The following is a 20,043-nucleotide window of genomic DNA, read 5'->3' as shown; positions in this document are numbered from 1 at the left end:
TTCTCTCCCACACCAGCCAGATGGCTTGAGGCATCTTTCTGTGGATACTTTTACAGTAAAAATGCACACACAGAACATTTATTCCAAGATTACTTTATTGTTTTTTGGAAAACAATCATTTTTGGACTAATTTTGTTGACCCACTTGTAGGTGCTAGATTTTCTCATGCTACAAGTTCTGTTGCATAAGTAAACCATCTACCAATTAGAAAACCATACATATATAATCAAAATAAATAAACATGGCCTAAGAATTGCCATTACATATTTAATAAAATGTGTTTGCTATTAGATACAGTGCAGAAAAAAATATAGAGAATTAAGTTTGAATAGTTATAACATGCAAATTGTACAACCTGCATGTTTTACAGACGTACTGTTTAAGATGCTGCATCTACCATGGAAAACATCCAACCTTGACGTCAGCACGTCCTTACGTGCCCTCCTCAAATTGAGACACTAATGGTGCCTTTAAATGCTCCTCGGACTCGCAACCGGCTATGCTCTTAGTTTGTTTCGAAAGCTTAATAGGGACTTACTTTACGTTTAACCAGGAATAATACGGCCTACTAAACGTATTATGATTATTATGATTAACTGGTTAGGGTTGGGGGAAATCTAAAAAACAGCCACAATAATAAAGCTTTGCTTCGTTATAGACGTCTCCTTAGAGTAGCGATATATCCCACAGCACCTGAAGCCAACGTTATTATTTTGCGTATGTGGTTTTGCTGGGGAAAGGATGAAGAAAACATGGTGAAGTTACGAGTTTGGAGACGATGCTAACCTCCCTGAAGACAGTGTGACTGGTCAAACAGCCTTGTCACACTTAATCATGGCCCCTGTGTGTCGTATCTGAACGATGTACGCCGCTGTTTTTGTATCCGGCTGGTACTTTATGATGAGAAGGGAGGTCTGGAGCCGAGAGATCGAGAATAACGGACCGCAGCTGACAGACTCGTTGGACCTGGTAAACACACGGTCGCATGTTGTGTGTTGGAGTCTTGTAAGCTAATGACATAGCTAAGTGTTATTGCGGGAGGTTGGGATAGACAGTCAGACATCCGAGTTGAAAGCAGGTGGGCCAGAGATGGGAAATGACACCGCACTGTTCCAAATTCATCCGCTTGAGCGAAGGAGGATAGCCCTTCAGGCGAAATATCCTCGGAGACAAAACAGTGTTTGGTAAAACGCTTGTTTTATCACCGTAACACACACCGTTTTACTACCGACTCTCAAGCCGTGCCAACGTTGGTTTTGCTGACGTGAGCAGTGTTGTTATTTTTGCTCCATCACTTTGCAGACATGTCCTTCACAATGGAGGATAATTTGGAGTCGGGGTGGGTGGCCGTTCGACCGAATGCGTTTGAGGAGAAGGAAAAGCATAAATTTGTTTTTATCGTCGCCTGGAATGAAGTGGAGGGTAAATTTGCCATAACATGTCACAACAGGACGGTGCAGAGGAGAAGCTTTGGCAGGGACCCGCCGGCGGAGGCGACTGGCCAGGATGGGAACAAAACAAAATGGCCCGAAAGTCCCGTCAGAGATAAAGTATCCAAGAGCCCCAGTAAAGGAGCCAAGGAGGCTTTGGGTAAAGGATGCAGCCCGAAGAAGTCTGCCGTGACTGCTAAACTAAACCCTGTCAAAATTCAAACTGGGATTAAATCCGCAGCATCTCCCGTTAGCCCTGATACTGAGGTTTTAAAATCACTAAAAGAGGACCAACTGTCCCCCTCACTAGACAGCTTGGACCTGGATGAGCTGGACAGTCTGAGCAGGAAGGACTGCAGCTGGGCCGGACTCTTCTCCTTCCAGGACCTCCGCTCAGTCCACCAGCAGCTGTGCTCGGTGAACTCGGACCTGGAGCCCTGCCTCCCGGTGTTTCCGGAGGAACCAGCCGGTATGTGGACAGTGCTGTTCGGCCCAGCGGAAGTGCCCGAGACAGAAATGGACGAGCTTTGCTACAGTTTACAGATGTACCTAGGTCACGCGCTCGATATCTGCGGATGGAAGATCCTTTCGCAGGTCCTATTTACTGAAAACGACGACCCAGATGAGTACTATGAGAGCCTGAGCGAGCTGAGGCAGTCTGGGTACGAAAAGGCACTCAACCGTGCAACAAAACATCTTCAAGAGGTGAGTTTTTGTGATCCCCCAAGAGTGGCTCCATGACTTTATCAGCTTTGTTTGTCTTGCATAGTATTACTCTGTAACTCACAACCACACAGTTGCACTGTGCACATCTGGACAGCTGTGAGAACACAGTCTTTCTGCAGTGCTGACCAGATCAAAGGGACTGCTAGAGGCTGTACCATACCAAGATGGTAGTAAGAAGGTGTGATGCAGTAGCCAGTAATCTGAGGTAGACACATATTTAATAGGCGCATTTAATAGGTTGCATCCAACTGAGTTGAAAGCACAGGTGTGGACTTGAGTCACAAATGTGAAACCTTAAGACTCAACTTGGCAAAAACTCATGACTTCACTTGGACTTGAGCCTTTTGGCTTGGAAATACTTGATACCTCTCCCCAAGCCACAAAAATAAAAATGAATGTTGTTTAAAAAGTGTGCCACAGTCAATCCAATCATGCCAGTCATGATTGACGCTGCACATAATTTCCCACATCCAATTAGTTTGAACCAGTCCAACAGCATCCAATCCAGTTGCAGGAGAAACCCATGAATTACTAATGAGGACACGTTTTAAAAAGCATTCTGGGTTTTTGTAAACTCAATGTATTATTACGCTAGGCCCTAGCACTGGTGCAAAACAATGCAGCATGCAGAAAAGAAGTGAACTAGATACTGTGTCTAGTGAATGGAAACATCTACGAGTGTAGATGTTTCCATTCAGGAAACTACATGAAGGTTTCCGTGGCCTTTGTGTTTATTAACCTCTTTGTGGTGATATTTGTGAACCAGTTATGCTAAAATAAGCATTTGGAACTTTACAAGGTAAACCAAACAATAAAAGCTAACATGCATTAAAATAATTGAGGTCTGTGAGAAAAAAACAGTCACCAAAAGGCCTACCACAATGTAACCTCCATAAGCACAGCCGAGACAAAACTAGATGCCCTTTAACAATTGCACACTGATTCTGACATTGCTATGAAAGAAAGTTCTTGAGAATACAAAAGAAACAACAATCTTACTGTCTAGCCAGCGAAAGAAGGAAAATTGTAAAATTAGGTTGTAACAAGAGGACCTGTAACTAAGTGTAACATTATACCCTCAGCATGGCTGCTGTCTGCTGCTTACACAGCTGAGAGAGTGACACACACACACACACACACACACACACACACACACACTTCAAGCACTTCTTTCTTTGGAGAATTTTGCTGTTGATGTAAGGAGCAGCAGAGTCATCTATGACCACACTGGTGCTCACAATTTTGCTATCTAAACCTGTGTCATTCACGGTGTTGGAGAAAAGTCCAGGATGCTTCTAAAGAAAAAGCTTAGGGAAGGGTGGAAATACAAACAATATGCTGAAACATTCTTCTCTGCATCTTGGGCCCAAATCCCAGGAATGTGATGTGAGTGACACTTTGAACAGGTGCCAATACTTCTCAACTGAGAAGCATGCCCGTTACCCTAGGTAAATATCCTATGTTGCTAAAAAATAAGCGCAGCACTGGCATTCAGTTCTTTGACTAAGAAACTCTAAATGAAAACAAATACTGCAAATATGCTCCCATTGGATTTTAGTTGATGGCAGACAGACTGTTACAACATTGTGTTCAGAGTTTATCAGGCAAAGAACTATATTTGGTAACTTCAGGTAATATTTCAAGAAAAAAGTTGCAAATTTACTAGATTAAAGTGGCAAATCTACGAGAAAAAAATGCATAGATTTATGACATTTAAAGTGTTGAATCTGGGGAAAAAAGCTGTTTTTTCCCACTTTTTTCTCGTAAATCCGCAACTTTTTTCTCGAAATATTACCTGAAGTTACTAAATATAGTTCTTTGCCTGATAAAGGGTTAATACAACAGTTGTGTTGATGCCTATTTTTTTACACACAGAAAACTGATCAAGATTCAGTAAGGTTAGTCCTTATCCTTAAGGCCTTTTCTCTTGTAAGACAAAAAATACAGTTTGAAAATACTTGCACTGAAGCGGAAATCTTTCTCCAACACAGAGGACGAGACAGTCTGAAATTAGGCGGGTTGCTACTTAGACTTCACCTGCTGTCAATTCCAACATACTTTAGTTACATTTCCCTTATAGTGCAGAGTATCTGCATTTTAATGGGCCTTTCTTGGTAATTTATATACGAAGACTCAAGTAACACACTGTATTTACATTTTTAATGATATCAAGTCACTTTCTGTAATATCAGATGGTATATACAGTATATATCAGATTTCTATCTGTCTCTTTTGTTTCTAAGCTGTAAATGGGAGAACATGTTACAGGAAATGCTGAAACAAACAATCACTGTTGAACCAATCTCGGTATCAGGAAATAGTTGTCACAAATACTGATTTTTACTTTCATCGAAAAAAGGCATATTTAATAACAGATAAGTATTAAAATTCAAGAGCACATCCTGAAGTTTTGGTGTGGACCAATGGGATTTAAAAATCATTAGTCTTCATGGACAAAAACAATAAACATGAGAGTTTTATGTGGTGCGAACACAACAAAGAAGAACTAATATATGCAGTGAATGTGGTTAAAACTATAGATGGTCTATAGTTCAAACTTAATACTGTGTCAGGTAACATACAGGATAGAATTAACCAGCCACTGTGTGTTCAGATGTGTCTATAGATGAAAAAAAGTAGATTTCCATCGATGTGTGGGAATAAATATTAGTTCTATTATCTAGTTATGATATGAATAAACATTTCTGTGAAACACTTCTGTATGCATATAATATAATCGCACACGAGCGTCAGTATTTAAATGATCCGTTTAGGTCGACTTTGTATCTTTTACTTGACACAGTGATAACTCAGACACCATACACACTCCAGGCCAGCTCCACTTACACACCAGCAGCGGCTGGTAGTGATTGATTAACTGCTCTTAATATAAACAGACGTTATATTGATACTCACTGGCTCTTACATTGTTCTACTAATCAATAGGGTTAGATTAATGCAGCCTTGACTTATGGAGCCAGAGAGTGCAAGAAGTCCTCTGAGAGAACAGGTGAGAAAGAGCATTAATGGAAGAGTTTGCCATTTCAGCTTCTCAGCATTACTCCTGACTAATATAGTGGAAGGTTGACTGTTACCTGTATTTATGTAAGTATATTATAAATACACGTAATATTAACCAAGATAATGCCATTGGAATTAAACCAATTCCCTAATACACACATTCATTGTGAATGCTGCAAAACTATAAACTAAATAGTGAAAATAAAAAAATATTTGCTAGAGATGCACAAAACATATATTGGGCTGATACATTGTCAGCCTATAATGTGAAATTTATATAACAAAGCATTCTTTTGATTAATGAAATTTTAGTCGATAAGTTATTGTCTGATACTACCAAGCCAAGTTGCTTTCATCTACATACTCTGATACAGTAGGGGGCGGTATGCACCTTTAAAGTTTGCGATTTGCCAATAAACACACATTTAATTTAAATGGGGTGCACTTATATAGCGCTTTTATCCAAAGCACTTTACACTACACACAACACACATTCATATTGGTGGCCGAGGCTACCAGGGCACACTGGTGCCACCTGCCACCATTGGGAATTCATTCACACACCAATGAACGCAGCATCAGGAGCAATTTGGGGTTCAGTATCTTGCTCAAGGATACTTCGACATGTAGGCTGCCATGGTTGGGGATTTGAACTGCCAACCTTCCGAACAGAAGATGACCTCTCTACCAACTGAGCCACAGCCGCCCCTAATTTACATTAGCATCACTGATTTGACAGATTATGTCAAAGCATTTCATTTGAATTATAAAGCAAGATGCCAAAGTATGTTTGTCAAGTTTACAAGAAAAATGAATGAAGATTTTTGGTTATTTTATAGATGTTGACGATGAACCACAGGTAATCATCGATATTGGCTGAAAAAAGTTCATATTGTGCATCCCTAATATTTGCACTGTTCGTGAATTTTATAACTGCTTGTACGTTAACTTTGTTTTTCCAAAAGTGAAAAATACGCAAGAGACTACATCCGTGTACACTGATGTGTTTGTATGACTTTCTGGCCGAGGCATTTCCTTTCCGCTCTGCTTTTGGCAGTGAAAAGAGGTAACATAGACAAATCACCCACATGTCATTCCAGTCAGTCCCACACCCACTCCCTCGGAGTTCAGAAACACACACACTCACAAAAAGACAGAAAACCAGACACAGGAAGCTTTGCTTTACTGCCCTTCCTGAACAAAAAACAGCAGAGCCATCAGTATCACAGAATATTCACTAACCAGCCCAAACTAATTTACTCCAGTTGTTCCAATAAATGTCACTGTATTTCCAGTTTCCTTGAAAGCATATTTGTCTTGAAGATGGAAGAAGAGCTACCGACTCTTTCTCAAATACTCCGTACAGTAACTCATTCAAACACGGTCACAGTTTGTGTGTGGATCTTACACACACACACACACACACACACACACACACACACACACAAACACACACACTGGCCTATTGATCCTCCCACTCCATTTGAGGGCTGAGTTAATGGCTATTTCAGTGCTTGCTGGTAGCCTGCAGGATTGTTCAGTCTGGCAGAAATGTGTGTGTATTGATCTTATTCCCAGCAGCAGAGAGGACTCTGCTTGCTCAGCCATGGTGTATGCACCGAGACTACACTCAGATATAAACTCCTATTATTTACAGTTACACAAAGTACCCTCTTAGTCTCACAGTGAGGTGCAAGTATGTCCTTCTGGATTTTGTATGCTTGTGACGGGTTAACTAACTTTCTGCCACTGCTACCAATCCGTTATACAGATAACAGTCAATTAGAAACACATTACCTGCATTTCATCTACTTGTAGTTTGTTTGCCTTCGGCTCAACGTGCACTTTTTCTTTTTTGCGTGTTTGTTTGGATCTCGTTGGCCTTATAGACATTTGAATACGGTCTATAAATATTTATCTGTTCTGATTTTCTGGAAGTTGTTTTTATGTTGACAGTGATACAACTAACTTCCTGTGTGTGCTTGTGATGCAGCTGCTGGAGAAACACAAGACCATGGAGAGTATGGTGGAGCTGTTGGAGCTCTATGAGGAGGAAGATGAGGCCTACGGAGGCCTGCTAGAGGCCTCCACGCAGCTGTACCAGTATCTGCTGCAGCCCTTCAGAGACATGAGGGAGCTAGCGATGCTACGCAGACAGCACATCAAGGTAAGAAGTGTATATCCATGTGTGCACATTGAGAGGCAGTTTTACAGAGGATGACAAGGCATCCTTCATATTTTGGGGGGATTTGTCTTGTATAAAGTAGGTTCTTACAGAGTTTGGGCCCAAATCCCTTGACCTAGTAATTTGCAAAAAACCTCTTTGGCATTCTACCAAGCATCCTCAACTTTTTTAGTCACAGTTCTCCACTGACAAGTACATGATATACACACTCATACACAGAGGGCCAGCTGATTAAAACATTGTTGTTTTTTGTGTTGTCTTTGGTAGTTTGACCCCATAATCTGTTGTTTTATTTAAGCTCCTATGCTTAACTAGCATATGTGGGAAGCTGGCTTCTGCGCAGATGGGCCGAGATCCAGTGATGTATTTCTGTATCTCTCTTTAGGCACCGACATGGAACATAACATCATCTAACACAATGGATGGTCACAGGAAATTCTCATGTCTCTTAAAATAGTGTGTGTGTGTGTGTGTGTGTGCGTGTGTTTGTCTGTGTGCATGCGTGTTTGACTGTGATATATTATGAAGAATGGGTTCTCTTCTGTATTATGACAAGGTGCCTTATAGTTAGTAAAGCAATGGGAGAGTGGTGAGATGTATCTTATTGCAAAGAGAAGATAGAGGCTGGTGGATGGATAAATGATGGAAAGATGGAAATAGTTATTGCAGTGCTGATGGCACATTTATATTTAGCTCCCTGACTCACATCAGTAATAAAAAAGACCTCGGTATCACATTACCACATAACACCCATCAATAAAGAAGCAAACAGACACTCAAACACAGCTTTTTCCAACCTTGGATGGGAACGCCTTCCTGTCAGTTTTGTGCTTTTCCACAGTAAAAGTGATCTGAATATCAGTGAAACAGTTGTGGGATGTGGCAGCTGGGGTTTGAGTGACATACTGTGAGCGGTAATGGATCCCCACAGATCTCCAGTTTCCTGCAGTCTCGCAGTGACATAAATAAGTCATGTTGTGTGTGTGATCCTATAGGTCTACTGCAGGTACAGGATGATACTGATGCATTGGGATCAACAGGCATGCAGCAGAAATGAAAAGATGGAGGGCAAAGTTAGAGAACTTTCCAGTTTAATTGTGACTCAGTAAACCTTCAGAGTCTGAGACAGGAGACAGGAATTTGAGCAGATTGTAAGGTCCTTTATTATGAAGATTAAGTCTTCTAACAACAAAGGGAAATAATTCAATTCATTTAATGTATTTGACATGATAAGGAAGAAATAAGTATGACTTACTGTAGATTACCCCTGCACATAAAAGGTAATATTTAGGATAAGTTATGACCTCTTAATGTAATGAAACATTTTGAAAGTGATTACTAATAAATTATAAAGTTCCTTTGAATTTGTAATTGAACAGAATATAAGATATAAAGCTACTAAATTAAACTGCTTTCCCTGTCAGCTCATTTACTGAAAGGATACTACGAGATAGTATTTAGAGTTTGGATTCACTTTTACGGTTTAGAAAGCTACAAAGAGAAAACATGCAAAATGTGCATTTAACTCACACTTTTCTCTTGCAAACCAGGAATACTGTGACTAATCTTAAACCCACTACATAAGTAGTAAAAAAGTTTACAGTTACCATTTAGCCTTTTTGATCACAGCCATACCTTTTTCTTTAAATGCTGTTCCACGCTTTGGCTTTTACTGCAGTACATTAAGTTGTCACAAACACATTAACAAGTGGGTTACCTGAAAGTAGTTGCAAAACTTGTAGGTCCTACCGAGATTTGAACTCAGATCGCTGGATTCAGAGTCCAGAGTGCTAACCATTACACCATAGAACCTCCTGCCTCAGCCATGTGGGTGAGGGGAACTCGTACTTCCGGTTCTATTTATAGCCTGCAGTTTCTGTAGCTTTAGCACAGCATGGCTTTTTTATTGCTCTCCCTCATCTGAATTCCCTTAGCTTGTGTATTTTTCTCTTATTTTTTGCTGGTCATTTTTTTAAATGACCATTTTGTTGTTCAAATTCTGAATTATTTGTCATTATTTCTGTCTTTCAAACATTTAGAGCTGCCAGTCGTTGTTTCCATTGCACTGTGCTGTGTAATTCCTTTTGTTCTTGTTCTTTTCTCTGCAGAAGTGCGTTATATCTGTATCATAGAAAGTATACTGAAATTATACGTATTTGTCATCTGTGATTGGCCAAATCTCCTGTCACAGGTTAGATTTTTCTAAAGCCCAAAAACAGAGCCGAGAGGAGGTGCAGAAGTCTAGTTTTCTCTCAGACCACTTGATTTAAATTGTGCTGAAAGGTTCAAAATGAACTGCCGGTGTCTGCAGTAAACTGTGTGTGTAGTGTAGTGTCAAAATAATACAATATAAAAAAATAAAGACCTCTATCTGCGTGTACACACAAGTCTATATATTTATGTGTTTTCAGAGCTTCAGAATGAGGTGGTGTACTATGACACCTTTGAGTCTGTAGAATTTGTCATTATTTCAGTCTTTCAAACATTTGGAGCTGCTAGTTGTTGTTTCTATTGCACTGTGCTGTGTATTTCCTTTTTGTTCTTGTTGTTTTCTCTGCAGAAGTGTGTTATATTATATCTGTATCATGAAAATGACACTGAAACATATTTGTACTACATCACTTTGATGATACATTTTATATCATCATATCGCCCAGCCATAGAAGAAAGAGGATTTTGCACCGTCAGACAAATTATAAGATTAATAAAAGAAAATGTGATAAAGATTAAACATATTGACAACAATCCCATGCTTATAAATGAGGTAGCATGAGTAGCATGGCCAGTTTCAAAGTCTCAATGTACCCTCTTATCCTCATGTAGCCTTTAATCTTCTCAAGGGCAAAACAAGGCCATACAGTATATCTAAATAGATGATATATGCTTTTTATAAGTACATTTGTAAATGATAGGTTTTCATGTAAAAGGTTGCTCACTAAGACGTACAGTAACAAATCATAGGATGTAAAGCCAGCAGGTCTAAAATTACACTATGTATAGCAATGCAGAAAAAAAAGAAAAATCAAAGGAATGAGCACTGGCAACCAGACAGCAGGAAATTACAGTGGTAAATGATACTGGTGCACTGCTGAGTAGTGCAGTGTGAGCTGAGGTGCAGCGAGGTTACTTAGGGTCAGAGAGAGACGCATCGCTCTAACCTTTGCTGCTCACTTTCTTTGTGCTGCACGCGTCTTTTGTTTTCCTCTGGGACATCTGGGACTTCATTTTTCAGATTTTTTCTCCGTGTTGAGCAGTGAGGATTTTGTCAGCATATGTTTAACACACAAGCAGTGATATCATATTCTCGTTTTGTCTTTAACTTCCTAGAAATGGTCTGAACAATTCTCTAAAGGATTGTGAGTAATTATGAAATGCTGCAATATTACAGGTTTCAATTGACTTGTGTTTATTAGTGGTGACATCATTATTATTGCAGTTTTCTTCTTTTTATTATCACAAATTAAAAAATGTCACAAGAAAATTGGATGAAAATGGGTTTCCGTATAAAAAACGTGTTTGCATTCTGGTTAAAGTAATAATTTTGAACATTTTCATTATATTAAATGTCTTCCTATCGCCGAATCAGGTAGCACCGTAGTGACTGAGCCTATAGTCCACTGATGAAAGCTGGTGCATGTGCAATATTATGAACTGGTTGTCTTTGTTAAAATTTCCTGGGAAAAATCACAAGTATACGTAAGTTTCATACTGATTTCCATGATGAGGTGATGACATTTCATACCCAAAGGGTACTGTGACATCATAATGTTCTGCAAAAACACTTTTCTTATTCAACGCCATCACTTAGGAAATGAAGGGGTGATTGTGAACATATATCATATTTGGTTGGACACTGAATTGATGACACTAACCTTGGGTATCCACTTTGAAACTGTGCTGATTGTATAATATTAGACTTTATTTTACACAGGATAAATCTTTATCTAATTCGTCCTCACTGAGGCCTGACAAAAATATGTTGTTCCTTTTTTCGACAGATTTCCATTGAGAACGACTACTTGGGCCCAAGGCGGCTTGAAGCTCTGAAAAAGGAGGACTCTGACTGGCAGAAGAAAGCTCAGGAGGCAGTCCTCAACATCCAGGAGTTTACTGTAAAGTACTTTGAGATCACTGCCAGAGCCCAGAAAGGTACAGTATGTCATCACTGTCCTGCCATTGCCAATATCAATAAAGCAGCAGAGGAATGACTGAATAATCACACTCACACACACACAGTGGTGGCATTGGCCTGCTATTGACCTGTGTGTGGTTTTGAACACCAGGGCTAATGTGATTTGGTATTAATGAGGCAGTGCAGACAGCCATGGTTTGACAGGGACAGGAAGAAACAAGGACAACCTATTGATCAAACAGCATTGCCAGCAGATTGTCTCTGTGCCGGTTACTCCACAATGTGCCCCTGTTCATCCCACTTTTTCTCCACGGCTGATTGGTCCATTTATTATCTGGCACTTTTGGGACCCAAATCAGATAAGTGAGTGGCTTCAAGTGCAAACTGGAAATAAAGAAGTTGTAATGTCCAAATGTGGCCAATAGATGTCTCCCTCTGCATTATTGTAATAAAGCTTTACCCCTGTGAGACCTTAGTCATCACATTAAAAGAATAGAACGTGTGGTTGACATACTCACAGTTACTCGATCGTGTTGGTAACTCACTGTCACGTGAGAACACGTCACTTTTCACTGTGTGGGATGACACTCAGCCACCTTTGCATTTTCCTTTGCGCGTGTGTGTAGGGGTGTATGAGCGTATGAAGGTGGACCAGCGTAAGTTTGGTAAATCTTCATGGACTGCGGCGGTGGAGCGCATGGAGAGACTCCGCTACTCTGTCGCCAAGGAAACTCTGCAGCTTCAGAGAGCCAGGGAGATCTGTCTGGAGCAGAGGAAACACGCACTTCGAGAGGAGGTGTGGTAGTGACACATAACACGTATGCACAAACATAAACGCACACACACTATTTTTTTGTGTGAGGTTTTTTTTGTTCTGTCCTCTCAGATGCAGAGTCTGTGTAGCAGTGAGGATGCCATCGCTCTCTTAGACCACATGGAGACACAATACTATGAGCGCCAGCTCCAACTGTACGACATCCAGGCTGAGATACTGCAGTGTGAAGAGCTGCTCCTCACCGCCCAACTAGACAGCGTCCGCAGACAGATGAAAGGTATTTTGGTTGAATTCCATAGCTACTTTCGGACACATTATGGTAAGATGAGATGTATTAAGTTATTGTTCCCAACAAGACACAACATTTCACAACTATTTTTGGAAATAGGCAAAAAAAAAGCAATTTGAAAAAATACAGCCCTACTCCGCACCTTGCCCCTCTATAACCCCCTCTAACCAGACGAGCCTGGGCATATGCATGACCTTCCTACTAGTCATTTGTTTCAATCATCTCGATTGTGATTGTGATCCTGATACTGTTATAAAGTAGCAAATCTATGAGAATTACAATCCTGTTTTGTTTGTTTTTTTTGCAAACTTGTGGCCTGTAAAGCCCTTTGGGATGACAAACTGTGATCCAAGGCTCTAGCTAGCTACATAAACATGAACCTGTATTAGCCACAACCATAAGCCTTTGGCTACAGTTAGCAGAAGGCTAAATTATTACCAACATTTTCTCTCCAACTCTGGAACTCTATATTGACACGTGTTTTATTGTGTTTATTGCCAGCCTCTCATTTTGATAAGTCCATCTTCCCTTTTTTGAGGTACTTTACAGTGTAGGCAATTGTTGCTAAAGCTGTTATAGCAACTTTTTCTGCAGAATTTTTTTGTCACTGAATAACCTTCACCATCTGGAGGGACATGTATTTGCATTTCCATTTATAGAGCAACCAACAGGAACACCCTCTGTCTGAAATAAATCACCTGTGATTGGCCAAATCTCCTGTCACAGGTTAGATTTCTCTAAAGTCAGAAAACAGAGGCGAGAGGAGGTGCAGAAGTCTAGTTTTCTCTTAGACCTCTTGAATTAAATTGTGCTGAAAGGTTCAAAATGAACTGCCTGTGTCTGCAATAAACTGTGTGTGTAGTGTAGTGTGAAAAACATGAATGACCTGTACCTGCGTGTTCACACAAGTCTATATATTTATGTGTTTTCAGAGCTTCAGAATGAGGTGGTGTACTATGACACCTTTGAGACTGCAGACGATATAAAAGAGGATGATACTGCAGAGAGGGAAGAGCTGCACAGGCTTCAGGTCAGCGCTCGACAGCTGGAGGCAAGAAGGGGGCGCATCACTGCCAAGCGCTCCTACCTGAGGAACAAAAGGGTACATACACCTTACTCATAGTCACTTATTTTAATTCCTGAAGTGTATCCTTGATTCTACATACTGTTACTGCATACTGTTCAATATGTAGATGGAGTGTGTGTTTTGCATTTAAATGACTGGGCGCAAAATCCTCTCAGAAGTGACCCTGTAGACTGTGTCTAGTTTAGCTCTTCTGGTATAACAGAAACATATTTAGGCTACGTTTACACGAGGACGGTCTGAACAGAAGACGCAAAAGTGGCGTTGCGTCTTCACTTTTTATTCCTCGTTTAGACGAGCATTTTCGGGAGGAAATCTGCGTGCATACAGTGACGCAAAAGTGTGTGAAATTCGATTGTATGCATGCCAGGCAGCATCACTTAAAGCGATAAGAGCATCTTTGGGCATGCAGAAGTTTTCACGCCACACATTTTCATCAGCTACTACTTCCACAAAGTTATCCACCATCCACTAGATCTCCCAGGTCTCGTTCACAGCCGTCTGGCTCGCCTCAGACGAATTGCTGCATCCAAAATGTGATAGAGGTAATTCCAGATCCTTCTCTGTTCACTAATACTATCTGTACATATCCTGTACATTTGGTGGAAAGACTCCTGTAAGTTTATTAGAGCTGCCAGAGCAGCTTGAAGGTCCGACGCATGGAAATAATCCCACGTTTGTTTATTTTCCTGTACTGGAGCATGTATGTGACGTAAACACATACGTGATGTGAGCAGATCTGAGCAGCGTTTTGCGTCTTGGCCGTGTAGACGGACACGCTACGGTGGAGCGTATTTAACTTTTCCACTTTGGAAGGTGGTTTCAGATTTTTGCGTCTTTAAGCCCCAAAAACGCCGTCACCGTCTAAACGAAAGGCACTTCCGATAAAATATTTTGTCATTTTTACCCGCGAGCGTCCTCGTGTAAACGGGGCCTGAATCAAGAAACAAAAAAATATGCATTGGAATTGGAACTGGCAGTATGCATGATGTTGCATGGATAGGTGTGTTGATTTTTTTTATTTTTCTCTTTCTGCAGGAGATCTGCGTAGCCAACCACATTCAGAAGCAGCAGAAACGTCAAACGACCCACAAGGACTCTATATCCCACCATTTCTTAGAGGTAGATGTTTTTTTTATGATGATGTGACTTTATACCTGTCAAGCATCTTTCGTCTTCTCCTCTAAACCTCTCAATTTTTCAGCTAAAAAATGAAGAAGAGGAAGATGAAGAGAGAAAGAACAGCAGAGTTAGTCAGGAGAGACAGAGAACTCTGGACAGACTACGCACTTTCAAGCAGGTATGTACACTCTTGATAATGTAACATTTTTCTTTTCTTTTTTACCGATTGTTTTCTGTCTCTCGCTGTGTCTTTCTCCAGCGGTACCCAGGTCAGGTGATTCTGAAGTCCACTCGATTACGCGTGACCCACACCAGAAGAAGAGACCGTGGAAGGAGCATGGAAATGAGTAGCGTGAGTGAGGAGACCGTGGACTGTGTCCAGGCGCAGGGCCACCCGCTGTGTCTCAGTACCAGCGTGCAGACAGACCCCAGCTCCACGCTCACCACTCAGCCCGTCACCGTCCTCACAGCATCCCTTCCTCCTCTGCCTGTGCCCAGTCCTGCAGACTCCTCCTGCTCTCCCTGCTCCCTGTCCTCACTACTGGCATCACCGATGTCCCCTCCTCCTCCACCTCCCCCTCCCCCTCCCATGCCAATAAAGGAGGAGTTGTCACCTTCTGGGAGCTCGGGTAGGCATGAGCAGAAGGTTGAGGGGAAGAACACCACAGATGAGCTCTCCCTCTCCCCACTTGGCCCATTTATTCCTCGCTTCTTCGACAGCAGCCAACTACTGAGCGCCCGGAAAAAGCTGAGGAAGACTCCAGAGTTTGACTCTCACAGCAGAAGAGGTACGGGAACAATTTAGTACCTCTAAAAAAAGCAGTTCCTGGTCATTGTAGTTCAGGCACTCCCCCAACACGTTGTTGTCTGCATTTCCATAGCAGCCTAAAGACTTTCAAATATTTTTTAAATAGTTAGCTGACATATGAAAAAGCAACATGACATGGAACAAGGCCTGCTGGTTGTCAAAGGGGTAAACACACTCTGCAGCCTGCAGTTCAGTTCTGATCACTTGCCATGCTCTTAGCTCACCGTTCCAATCTCATTTTCTCAATCTTTCTAAAAATGGGTCGAGAAGCCCGCCTTTACTTTTAATGTTTCAAACAAAGAGAAAAGTTCTCTCCTCATCCTTAGGTGGTCCTAAATCGGTAGTTTTAAACATGAAATGTTACATGAGTTGAAGCAGCTTTCCTTTGTGTGTTAGACCAATCAGCGATGGTCATCCCTGAAAGTTCCTGTACTTTCAGAAAATACTATTCCCCCAACCAGGGCTTCTCTGGGGGGTGAAAAGTCCCTGGAACTTAATTTAGATCTGGGTCCCTGCGGTCAAAACACAATAACTTTCTCAAAAGTTTCCTAGTCTTTGCGGAAATTTCCTGGGGTTGAAAAAGGGCTATAGGCTTTATTATATCAGCAAATTACAGAAGTTAATCACAGTTTGTCTCCCTCTTCTCTCCCTGTATACAGTGAGCTCGCCCATGGACGAGGTGCTAGCCTCCCTGAAGAGAGGCAGCTTCCACCTGAAGAAGGTCGACCAGCGGTCTCTGCCTGCATCCGATGCTGACGATGACCCCAACAGTATCCTGGCTCAGATTCGCAAGGGGGTCAAACTGAGGCGCGTCCCCAGGAAAGAGAGAAAGGACCAGGGGGAGCTCCCGGCCTCCACCGACCCTCTGACCAGGAGCATCCATGAGGCACTGCGCCGCATAAAGGAGGCCTCACCAGACTCTGACTCAGACGACGACGGGCTAGCCAACCATGACTGGGAAAGCTAGGGTTGAAGGCTTAAAGGCAACAAATGATACGCGCACAGATGCCTGCACCCTCTGGCACTGCATGCACTGTACTGTACTGTACTGTAAAGTGCTGCATTGTACTGTACACACACATACACACAGTTACTCACTCACACTTAAGCACACACAGCCCAGTCACACATGTACCTAGTGACTACGCCAGGGCCTGAGTCGTACCGAATATCACCAACTCACCATACGCTCCAAAGGTTTCATGGTCAACCTGTTCATTTGGTTTTCACACTACCTTCACCATCATGAAGGACATCATTTGTGGTTTTTATTTTTACTTCATGTAACTGTGGTTCTATTCCTGTAATCAGATTGTTAGGATGTTATTTTTATTTTGCAGGTGTACTGTTGAAAAGCTCAGCACTGGGCTTTTGTGGCAACATTAACATTCAGAAATGGCACATAACACATTTTACACCAACACACTGCACTGACATGATTATTATTATTTGTGAAACTGAAAAAACCTCATACAGGAAGCTATCAGTGCTGTGAGGTGTGTGGTTTTTTTTCACTTACTCGAAAGCATTACAAATGAGTAACTGTAAATGCAAATTTGTAATGATTATGGTTGATAAATTGGGATGTGTCGGGAGATTGAAAGAAGGTCCCACTGAGGTCTGAACTAGATTCACTGTCCAGACTGTAATCCATTACACCATCACCTCTGCTGACTTTCTCTTCTATTTGTACTCAACCAGTGTATTATGACTAAATCACACTACTGTATGCTGCACAGCTGGTGTTAGTGTCAGACAGTATAAAGACTGCTTGTCTAATCTGACACTGCACAAAGACTATAAATCCTCTAGTCTGTCACACCTAATTTGTGCCCATCCCCCTGCTCTTGTCCCTTTCCGACCTTCACTACACCCAACCCTCACCCCCTCGCTGGGTGAGGGAATATGTATCGACCCATCTGTTCGACCGCAGCATATGGCCAAGCTGGTAGGAGATAGGGAGAGTCACAGTGGGTTTATCATTTGGTGCTGAAACTAACAACATCTCTAAGCAGAAGCTGGCCACCGAGAGTGAGAGGAGGATTACGAGAAGGGTCACCTGCAGAGCTGCAGAGTTTCTTCAGCGGGGTGGAGGTTGTGGTTAGTGTCAGTCATCTTTGTAAAGTGTGGGCAGACTTGGTTGGTGATTCCCGAACTTGGTGTGTGGGATAGTCACGGCAGAGCTATGAAGCGCTCGTTTGAATGATGGATGGTTTGTGGGAGGCTCGATTCTCTCAGCGCTGTAGGGAGTCACTGTGGGCTGTGGAGCAGGCAGTCGTGATGGATGCAGTTTCTCTTGCCATCTTATTCGCTTTCTCTCCGCTCCTCCATTGCATCTTTTTCTAATTTCTTTCACTGCACTCAGTGGGCAGAAGCGCACAGTAGGAGGCCCGTTATTCACAGTGCTGGGAGTGAAAACATGCTCATGCACACATGGACTCACGCACTGAACTCACAGCCAACATGTGCAGAAACATTTTAGTGGCAAAGTGGGTCCACAGCCTCTACTCATGACTCTTCTTTTTTTTCACAATTTCAGCACTTTCATGATACATAGTACAAATTCTGAATCACTTTATCTGTACAGTAACTTTTTTTAATCACTGGTGAAACATTATATCTATAGTAGATGAGTATGTTTAAAAGCACTGAACAACGTGAAGCCTGGACCTACGGAGGTGTGATGGATGGACCAGTTGAAGGCTGAGCAGCAGAGAAATTCACGCAAACATACATGAGGCAAAATTATGTTAATTCATAAACTAAGCTCTAAGAGTCTGAAACAACCTCAGCATGCACAAACAGCTTTGATGCAATTATTTGGGCTTTTTTCTCTTGTTCTTGTGTCGACAGCCTATTGCGGATTAATGGTGAAGCAGACGCTAATGAAGAGAGAACAGGTATTGGAAGGATATGTTACATTATACAGCTTGAAAATAGCTCAGTGCTAAAGAAAGTTTATTTTTCAGGCAGAGGAGACCTGAAGCACTTTTACATGTTTTTTGTCACTGTCAGCACAATGTCCGCCCATGGTACCGTCATCATGTAGCATGAGACAGAGATCTAACCCGGATCTGACTCTTAAAGGTGCAATGTGTACGATATGGCCAGGATTTTAGTTAAAAATATTCAAATGAACTAACATCATCAGAATGTGAAGAAGTAACAGTTCTGAAGTAATGTTAAAGCTGTGTATGTGTTGTGTTGCAGAGATATCTACTGAAATGAGCATGCTAACCAGCTAGCCCTGGCCCGTCCTGTTTTGTAATACCACTTCAACCTCGAGAGGCGGTAGTGAGTCACTGTAGCGTCCATTCTGACTTCAGAGAGGAAGAAGTAGACGCAGCTATACTTTGAGCAGGACAGCAGTTGGCAGCTTCACACCTACAAATAAAACTAAAGTTAAGACCTACAGACAAACTGAAATTCTGCGTTTAAGAGATGTTTCTGAGGAGCTCCATCCTGGTGGAGGTTACTCGATCAGAGGAGGCGATGCGAGAGGAAGAAGAAGCGAGGCAAACAAGCCAGCTTTCTCGAGGACGCCTGCTCTGTCATCATTAAGCTGGGCGACATGAAACGAAGGAATACCAAACACCGCACGGATGGCTGTCCTATGGGGATATCAGAGACCTGGCTGTAAGACAACACTCCTGACTGAGCCATGGAGCTAGCAGGCCGCATCATCTACAGTGCAGGCTCAGCATTCAGCCTCACATCACATCTGTGCTTCCTCTCTGCTGGGCTGTTGGTCTCTATGCACTTCCTTCAGCAAGTATGGATGGAGCTAGACTCTCCAGGAACCCGTCCATTGCAGCAGCCTCTTTAATGCTGAATCTCAGTTCGGGTTTAGGTCTGAATTATAGTTTGGAAAGGTCACTATACATCTGCAAAGTTTAATGCATTTCTTAACTGTACACATGCATTTAGTAGATAATGTAAAACCTGCACAAGGTGAAATACCGCCCTCTATTTTTTAAAGCATGTGGCCAAGAATTACCCACTGCCCCATTAACTTAAACCTAACCCAGACCGTACCTGACTTAATGTCTCTATAACTGACCAGGGCACAGTTTCCTAAAAGATGCAAGTTCTAAGGTTTACGAAACAATCACAAATGCGCTCAAAACTTTTGGGATACTTTGCTCAGAATGTGACACGTTTTCCATGAATCAACTATCCATCACCTGACTGACCTTAGAAACGCACTGTTATGTGTTTTACACTGATCTTTATCCATAAATAACCTTAACACAGCTAACTTTAATTTTACATTGCATTCCATTGCTTCATTTGTATCCCGTTTGTTTTGTTTTTCCAAAGCATTTCCAGCCAAAATCTTTTTTGTGATATTTTTGCTTCTGAACATTTCCTATGTAGACCTGTTATCCACACAGGCTGACTATATGACCCGCTGTCTGAATAAGCCAGTAAAGTGCAATATCAGTGTAGAGAAATACAAAAAAAGTGATGA

The 20,043-nt window shown here is 41.8% G+C and overlaps 1 protein-coding gene and 1 non-coding gene across 2 annotated transcripts; one reads left to right on the top strand and one right to left on the bottom strand.

Moving 5' to 3' along the window:
* Window positions 1–619: 619 nt before the first annotated feature.
* LOC131975487 (junction-mediating and -regulatory protein-like) lies at window positions 620–17,425 on the top strand. The gene is made up of 10 exons (XM_059338204.1): window positions 620–2,135; window positions 7,171–7,344; window positions 11,361–11,511; window positions 12,121–12,290; window positions 12,381–12,546; window positions 13,491–13,660; window positions 14,681–14,764; window positions 14,847–14,942; window positions 15,024–15,552; window positions 16,232–17,425. Exons 1-10 carry the CDS (start codon window positions 1,305–1,307, stop codon window positions 16,537–16,539), a joined length of 2,679 nt encoding a protein of 892 aa, XP_059194187.1. The 5' UTR covers window positions 620–1,304; the 3' UTR covers window positions 16,540–17,425.
* trnaq-cug (transfer RNA glutamine (anticodon CUG)) lies at window positions 9,103–9,174 on the bottom strand. The gene has a single exon. It is a non-coding gene; the product is annotated as a tRNA-Gln (tRNA).
* Window positions 17,426–20,043: the final 2,618 nt, after the last annotated feature.

The sequence above is a fragment of the Centropristis striata genome, chromosome 7 (assembly GCF_030273125.1).
Source record: "Centropristis striata isolate RG_2023a ecotype Rhode Island chromosome 7, C.striata_1.0, whole genome shotgun sequence".
Lineage (NCBI taxonomy): Eukaryota > Metazoa > Chordata > Actinopteri > Perciformes > Serranidae > Centropristis > Centropristis striata.
This window is presented reverse-complemented; position numbering and strand designations above follow the sequence as displayed.